The following is an 8,584-nucleotide window of genomic DNA, read 5'->3' as shown; positions in this document are numbered from 1 at the left end:
GTTGTGGTTGTGTGCTTCCCCTTCTCTCCCCATCTTGTCTTCCGCTCCCTCTTTTTGTATGTTTCGTTTGTCTGGTTGATTTGTTTGTGAAATAAATGTTAGCTCTTTCACGAGCCTCGATTCAGTATACAAAAAAAAATAAAAAAAATTCTGATTAAAGAAACAAGATTCTTATTAAACTTGGTATTCCCTTCACGGTAATGGCATGCGGGGATGATTTTGAGGGGAATATGATTTCCATTCATGGCTCAAGGGGAAAGATTACAGTTATAAACTTTTATAATCCTTGCCAGCAGTTGGGGATCAAGGCATTTCAGGAGATTTTTAGGAAGTGTGTTGGGGTGGGTTTTCCTTTGTGGTGAGTTTAACAGCCATAAACATTCTTTGGGGCTCCAGATCCTCGCAAAGGAATGGTGGATGCGTCGAGGAGTTAATGGACGAATTTGATATGGTGTTAATGAATGATGGAGCGGGGACTTGTATCAATCCAGCTACAGGGAAGTTGTCCCCTTTGGACCTCACCCTTATATCGTCGGTAGTGGCGAAGTGTGAATGGATGGTGCATGAGGACAACCTGGGTAGTTGTTCTCCCCTCTAGGCTAGTGCTCCTGCCTCACACCTAGCTCAAACCTAGGTTTTTATACATATATTTTTTTGTATACAGAATCGAGGCTCGTGTAAGAGCTAACACATTGAAGATGGAAACATGCTCAGACACATAAAACATACAATGAAGGGAGCGGGAGACAAGAGGGGGAGAGAGAGGGAAGCACAACATCAGTAGAGAACAGGGACGTCGGGGAGGAGGGAGGAGTACATGGTATAAAGCAAATGAACACTCCTAGGAATTTCAGGAAAGAAGTTGGGGATCGAAAGAGGCGGCTTTGGGGTGTTTTTAACGGGGGTAGAAAAAAATCAAGGTTTTGGATGTGGGAAGCTAAGAGATGGTGGTGAACAGCTGTTTTAAAGACCTGGAGGGAGGAGAGGGATTGAAGAGAGTGAGGGAGTTTGTTCCAGAGACGGGAGAAAAGAGGAATGAAGGAGTGAAGGTGGTCAAGTGACCTTCAGTTAAACGGTATCAGACGGTGCACACTGAAGTGCGCGATTAACTGGTTGGCATCCGCGGTTGATTAGCAACCTGCCACGGAATGAAGTTACTCATGCGTGGTAGCCTCAGGCCCGGTAAATTCAGGGGGAACTGAGGCTAACCCCTCTTAGGCCCAGGGCTGCAACACTATTATCACATTTTTGATGAACGATATTGTGCATTGATGTTCTGCGTATTGTTTACTGGTGGTATACCTATGGTTTGATTATTATTAATTACGATTTTATATTTGTTGAGGCCTGATGCTCGTTGTAAATATAGAGTTGTGCAGAATGTGACAAGTGTTTGTGTTAAAGGGTAGATCTTCAGGCCTTTGGCAAGATTGTGAGTATCCGAGTAACTCTTGGTGGCTTCTGGGTATGCAGACTATACTGACTCCCGCAGACTCGGAAAATGGTTGGACATTGTTAAATTGTAGAGAACCTTGGTTTTGATAACCGCATTTATTGAAATAGACGATGGCCTTCACTTTGGAAAGCTGGAAAGCAAAACCACGTTTAAACATGCATTGTGATATCAAGTTTACAAAAAGATAAACAACCTTTCAATCAGGTGATTTGGCTCGTCAGGAGTTCAGCATCTCAGCGATTGGAGTTTTCGGCCTCATTCTTCCATTTCATGAACACCCAAAAGGAAAATGTTGTATGGTGATTTAAAGTACAGCTCTTTTGGTTCAGGTGTAGCAGGTGCATTTTGAACCCATTTGGCATCAATATGATCACAAGACAATGCCACCGAGAACAAAGACAAAAAAGGCGTCAAAAATCCAATCTATATATATATTGTGTGTATTTGTATGTACAAATGAACCTAATAGACACTTGCAGAAAAATACAAGGAGCATTGGCATGTTCTACCTTACAAAAAGCTAAACCTATTCAAATATCAACCTGAGAAAGAACATTTGGAAGCTCATGGGAGGTTATAATTTCACACTGGACGACACTCGGTGGTGTAATGCTTCGAGTGTCTGCTCCAAGTCTGGGAGGTAGGTGGTTCGGTCCCTGGCTGAATCATACCAAAGACTTGAAAAATGGTAAGTGCTGCTTTTTTGCTTTACGTTCGGCTTATAAAACCAATACGACAGCAACAAGCATCCATTGTACAGGTTTGATGGGGCTAAGGTTCCCCTGCTGCGCTAAAGTTCATTGTCAGAGAACCTGTGCATATTATCATTGGGTATAGGCTAAAAGGTCCACATGGAAACCTTTAAGGTCCATCATCATTGGACAAAATACCCAAAACATAGCTTGGATCTTGTGGAGAAATATATACTCTGATAAAGCACAGGTTGGAGGGTCTGGCGGAGGAATATGAAAATTGGCACGCCATGAAAGCAGTACATGGGTAAGGTATGTCCAAAATAAGCTTCCCAAACATGACATCCATGGACAGCAAGTGACTGATCAAGCCTGGTGTTGGTTTCATGGTTAAGGTGGCTGGCTTGAGATCTTAAGGTCCCGAGTTTGAGCCCCTGGCACCTGTTGAATTAACACCAGGTGGGTTGACTCAGCCTGTCATCCTTCCGAGGTCGGCAAAATGGTTACCAGCTTACTGGTAATGGGGGTGTGGTGATATACCCGTAACCATATATAGCACAAAAGGGCTACAAACATTTGATAGAATAAAAGTAACCTCAACAGGAATAAATGGTCACCAACGTGTGATAAATTCAACGCAGCAACACCACAATCTTATGGGACATGGCATTCCTGAGAAGGTGCGGTTCATTGATTAAAAATGTCACAAAAATGCACAAGACTGTACAAAAGGAACTCCAATTTACAAGGACATTAAAGTGTTTTTCAGCATCGACCATCTTGGGGCTCAGTCATGCTCTCTGGACACGCCGCAGGTGCTTTTGGGCAGTTCACAGGCACATGCTTGACCTGCAGGCTTTTTTCGATGGCCTTCGCTCTCTCAAACTCCCTGTGCAGGCCACGCAACTCATTCCTTGTACTCTGTGGGTGAGTGAATCAATACGCTCACTCAGTACAAAACGATTTGTGGTCTCACTTCGTTCACAAATGAAACGTACACCCCCAACGTGCGCAGAGTTAGCATTTCACATTACATTGGTCATCAAGAGAACTTAACACTTTGAAAAGAAGAGCAGGTGTAATGCCTAAACATTGATCATTTTGGTTAAATTTGGTCACAATCCCAACAGCAGTTTCTGAGAAGTTGCAAATGTTTATTGGCGGATGACCCGCCATCCTACAAGCTCCCCAGAAGTACGTTCCAGGTGAGCTAAAAACTAGACATAATGTGACGTCGACCGATATGCCTTCACCCACATTGTCTTTTCTTGCTTTAACTTTGACCTAAAACCTCAAGAACATTTGACCTTGATATATAATCTGTACAGCCAGAAATTTGAGTGCAGGGATACATAAACAGTTATGCAAGTTTAATACAACAACCATTTAATGGAGAAAAGTAAACAAAGTGTCATGGCGCCTGTCTCGCAATTATGTTTTTATTGCAAGAGATTAGACAGAACATGACATACCTGTACCAATTCTGGTCAAAATCCCATCACAAGTTAGTGCGGTAACATAATTTTTACCTAATGAGACCTTTGACCTTTGACCTCTTGACCCCATAATATTATCTTTACATCGTTATACATACTTGTACCAAGTTTAACTTGGATCCCTTCAGCAGTTCTTAAGTTACCACGGCAAGGAAAACCGATCACGGACAGCCGGAATTGACAACCAAAAACCATAATGCTTCTGGCATCAGTAATGGTCAGAGTGTGTCTGCTCTGGGTTGGCCGAGTCGTTCCAAAGACGAAATTCTTATCAGGGAACTCATATTATTCTGTCGGCAATAATTCAGATAGCTTGGACTGGCAAAGGGATGGAGGGTTCCTTAGGTCGGACTGACCTATGGGATGCTTCCGTTATGATATCAGATGCTGTGTTTTCTTACCGTGCTAACGACCGAACTCAAAATACTCACCTGACCTCAACACATGATATTACCTGCAGCTGCAGACTCAAGTCATAGTTCTGCTGGCGCAGGTTACAGCAGGCGATGTTTTCTCCGGCACCTTCATCTGCATCTCCTGATTGTAGGAGATCCTCAATATTCATCACCTCTTTCAGTACTTCAAACTCCACTTGATAAGCGAGCACATCACGTGACGATAGGTCTGTCTCAAACAACTGCGAGAAGATATGATTTCCACTGAGGACCAACCAGGATGCACATTTCCGATGCTAAAGGTTTATGAATAGCCAAGAAGTCATGGTGAGCCAGATGCAGACTTCAAGATCAGGTGTTTTTTTTCAAGACGCAATAATTGGGGAAAGTTTGTAGTCGCGCACAGGCCGTTCAAGTTTCATATCCTTTCTCTAAGTTCTGGGGGAGGGGGTTTTTAAGTGTCAGAAATTTGTACACCGATTTAAAAAGAAAACCATTTTGCAAAAGCAAGTCTTAAGACATGTATGTCAGGAAAGCTTCTTGCCTTCTGGATAATATTGGCCATCTGTGATTGCGAGAGATTGGGAAGAGAGGTCTTGAACAGACTCATGAGGTCTTCAAAACCATGGTTCTGAAGTAGGGGAACCTCGTGGCTCTTCAGTAATGCTAAAGCCACATTGAACACGGCATCCGGGCCTTGCAGGAGCAATAAGTCTACAGCCAGAGGGAATTTGGGGCGAGGTTGGAAGGAAGAGAAAACAGCAGAAATCATTGTGGACTCTATTAGTATAATGGGAATTACTGGTGTTTCAACCAGATTCGGTGACAATTGTTAGACCGACCTCCTTCTGTGTTGAAGTTCCTTCTTTGGGGACTCTTAATTTAAACATTTCCACCATCTTTGAATGAAAAGAATCAAGGCCTTTATGTATCTTTCTCTTACCCAAGATACGACACACAAATCCAAGAGGGAATTGTGAAGCAAAGAGTGTAAGGAACCAGGGAGCAGCGTAGAGGAAAGGTCCAATCTGGTTATCCTCGAGGTGTTTGTAAAGCTTGCAGTTCTTGCTGTGAAGCAACCGTAGTAGCTGATACATCTGGGACTGAGGTCAATGGAAGGTGAAATGGAACAATTTGAAAAGATGAGGTACGGTAATTAAATATAAAAAGACAAAGACCAGTTCAGAATGAGTTCACAACTTGCTGCCCAAAGGAAACTTTCATGATCACTTTAAAAACTAGAAGGGCACTTGGAAGGGAGCATACCTCCACAAGGTTGAACAGTTTGTTTTGTATCCCACTGATAGGCCAGATCTGGATCCGGACATGAACCAAAATCAAATCAGCTTGCTCTTGATATCGAGCCAACTCATCCACCTAATTTTGTCATAATTGGTCCAAAACCTTGAAATATCATGATATATATAGTTTTTGGCCACATCTCTCAATGGTAAAGAATCACAATTTTTTTTAAAATTTTTATTATCGTATCCAGATCCAGATTCAGATCTTCACCAAAATTTAAACGATTTGTCCTTGTCACATACCCAACCTGTCCACCAAATTTCGTCCAAATCCGTCCATGACCTTTTGAGATAACGTGCTATATATCGGTTTTTAGCCCTATTGCTCAATGGTGAAGAATCACAATTTTTTTTTTGAAAATCGCATATCTGGATTCAGATTCAGATCTTCACCAAAATCGAAACGATTCATCCTTGTCACACACCCAACCTGTCCACCAAAATTCGTCAAAATCCGTCCATAGCTTTGTGAGATATCATGCTATATATCTGTTTTAGCCCCATCACTCAATAGTGAAGAAACCAAAAAAATTCTGATAGGGTTCTCCATTCTAATCTTCACCAAAATGGGTTCAATCCTTCCTCGTCACGCACCTAACCTATCCACCAACCTTTGTCCGAATCCGCCTCCAAATTTTTGAGATATCCTGTTTTGTGGCGGAGGCAAGATGAGATATCAAGGCTCATGAAAGGGCTCCCGTGGGTTTGCAAAAGGTTTTGAATCAGTGGCAGTGAAAGAAGTCCTAAAGATATGGTCGTTATGGAAACTGCCAACTTGCACTACATGAAGCGACTGATGAGCAATTTTTATACAGAAATCTCGGCTCGTGGAGGAGTTAACCAACAGAGCAGTAGGTTTTCGTGTTAAAAGGAGTTAGACGGTAATACGTTGTACGGTGTTAGTACGGTAATAGTTAGAGATGGTGAGCAATGGTTAACAGACTGGAAAATGAGCAAATGAGCCACACACTTGGAGAGTCTCCATGTCGAGCAAGTACTGCCTGCGAAAACCAAGGTCATACATGATGAACTTGAGCAACTCGAAGGCCTCCTCCTCCGGCAGATGAAGAAGAACAATACCAGCAATGAAGCTGAGGCCTTGGCAGTAACCCATTTCTTGGTCAAGTAAGGTGTATGCCTTAAGTAAGTTGAAGAGGGACAACTGTCCTGCTCCAAGCTGCGTGGAGAAGAATGGGTGTGTGGGGAATGCTCGCCCTGTGGGAAAACAGGATGCCACAAAGGACTCAAAATGAGGGCTAGGTCGTTCTGCCAATGAGGATATGTTTGTGCATTATAGGCTTGGGCAAGGTGGAAAGCGTAAGAAAGAATTGCTGCTCATGCACACATGGCTTTGGAAGACAAATTACCGAGGTCAACAAGGATGGCATGTTGCTGGGTATGTTGCACGAGCTGCGAGAGCAGTTCATCATATGGTATGCTAGGTGCCCTCAACTCTACTGGTAACATGTGACACATCCGCCATTGTTTACAAAGCAGTTTCCACACCTCCCCACGCCGCAGGACTGAAACTCCTGCAAAATATGTACATTTAAAAGATGTGAAATTTCTTGTCTTAAGTCTCATTTTGGCATTTTTACAAGTATGTTTGACTCATATTAATAACTTCATAGACTTTGACTTCAGATTATTGAAATTATTCAGAGGATTAATTAATCCTGATTAATACAAGAAGCACTGCTGAAGTGTTAGGGTTTGGACAGAATTAAGCTTTCAAATTGTGGGCCACATACCATTATGCAAAGTGCAGGGGCCAGGTGAGAACATTTGAATATCTTCAACAAACCCACACAATTCAACTGCTTACCCTGACTGAGAGCTGCGTGTAAAACATTGGAACTTATGGGTCCAGTGTTCCGTCCCTCTGGGGAAAGCAGTTTGTTCCACACAGCCTCTGCCTCCTGAGGAGTCGGTACCACCTCTTGATATGGCAGCAAACAGTCACTGGGTGTCGTAGCGTCCAAAATAACTGAAGAGGGGGAAAGGGTTGTTCATATTTATCTTCCGCACACCATTAGGTGCACAAGGCTGCCAAGGCAGCTTCATTGGCTAGGGGTTACAACCCTGTATGGGTCACCATTCCAACACAGGATGACTGAGGGGTGCAGGAATTTGTCATTTGATCAGGGCACCAGCGATAACTCACCAAGTCTTTGTGAATCTATGATCTTTGACATCCACCAAGTAATGATGGTATATAGAACAACTAGTTTAATGTACAGTACATGCAAGGGACAGCACACACATCGATGTCTTGCACTGCCTGAGAAACACCAGGATGACAGTTTGTAGCTGGGCTGAGATTTAAAAAAACCCAGGCTAGACAGCTAAGAGACGAGTGTGCGAACCTCTAGGCTATCCTGCTAGCTAGACTGAGGGGCGAGATTGGGGTTTATAAATAGATTATAGTAGATCTAGGCTCAGGTCCGTTCATCTGTGGGTAACATTATTAAGCATATAATGCCTCAAAAGCGTTGTGTTTCCTCCCTTTCGGTTTTGTGTTAAACAGCAGTAACGACGACAGCACCAGCAACACGTATGATTACCTGATAAAAAGATTAATTATCATACGTGTTTGTGGTTTACATGTATGCTTTACATGTTTACATGTATGTTTACATGCATGTATGCTGCATGTGTGAGAAGTGTTATGATTTATGGGAGCGAGACATGGGTAATGAACGCAGAGCAGCAACGAAGGCTGGAAAGGGTGGAAATGCGAATGGTTCGGTGGATGTGCGGAGTATCGTTGAGCGAGAGGAAGACAAATGATGAATTGCGAAAGATGATGGGAATAGAGCCTGTGATTGATGCTGTGAAGAGGAACAGGTTGAGATGGTTTGGTCATGTGTTGAGGAAAGATGAAAGTGACTGGTTGAGAAGAGTGATGGAAATGAATGTAGAAGGAAGTAGAGGACGGGGAAGACCGAGAAAGACTTGGCTAAAGATGGTGGAAGAAGAAATGCGGACAAGGGGGTTAACAAGGAGAGATGCAGAAAATAGGGCAAAATGGAGAAGATTGTCATGGGGACCGCAAGGCTAACCCCCACTCTAGCAGGGAAAATGGCCTTAAAATGCATGTTGTTGTTTTTAAAGATGAATCTTTTGTTGTTGTTGTGTTTGTGGTTTAATATTTTTTTACTTCCTGTAGGTGTGCCTCACAAAACGCCACGATAAGCTATTTACACATTAACATGGCATTTGTCCAATGAGGAAAAACTCC

At 42.9% G+C, this 8,584-nt stretch overlaps 1 protein-coding gene across 2 annotated transcripts in view; it reads right to left on the bottom strand.

Moving 5' to 3' along the window:
- Positions 1 to 1,536: 1,536 nt before the first annotated feature.
- Positions 1,537 to 8,584, bottom strand: part of TBC1D4 (TBC1 domain family member 4) — a 61,999-nt gene continuing 54,951 nt past the window's right edge. The window contains exons 12-18 of one of the 2 annotated variants that reach the window (XM_068132382.2): positions 7,169 to 7,330; positions 6,711 to 6,875; positions 6,314 to 6,558; positions 4,983 to 5,142; positions 4,584 to 4,753; positions 4,099 to 4,281; positions 1,537 to 3,069 (exon numbers count right to left, since the gene is read on the bottom strand). In XM_068132382.2, the coding sequence (XP_067988483.1) occupies positions 2,914 to 3,069; positions 4,099 to 4,281; positions 4,584 to 4,753; positions 4,983 to 5,142; positions 6,314 to 6,558; positions 6,711 to 6,875; positions 7,169 to 7,330 (1,241 nt within the window). In that variant the 3' untranslated portion in view covers positions 1,537 to 2,913. Of the gene's footprint in view, positions 3,070 to 4,098; positions 4,282 to 4,317; positions 4,478 to 4,583; positions 4,754 to 4,982; positions 5,143 to 6,313; positions 6,559 to 6,710; positions 6,876 to 7,168; positions 7,331 to 8,584 lie in introns of those variants that run through there. The other variant, XM_068132384.2, reaches the window with a different exon arrangement.

Source organism: Myxine glutinosa, chromosome 12 (assembly GCF_964187855.1).
Source record: "Myxine glutinosa chromosome 12, kmMyxGlut1.1, whole genome shotgun sequence".
Taxonomy (NCBI): Eukaryota; Metazoa; Chordata; class Myxini; order Myxiniformes; family Myxinidae; genus Myxine; species Myxine glutinosa.
The sequence above is the reverse complement of the archived record's forward strand: the minus strand, read 5'-3'. Positions and strand labels throughout refer to the sequence as shown.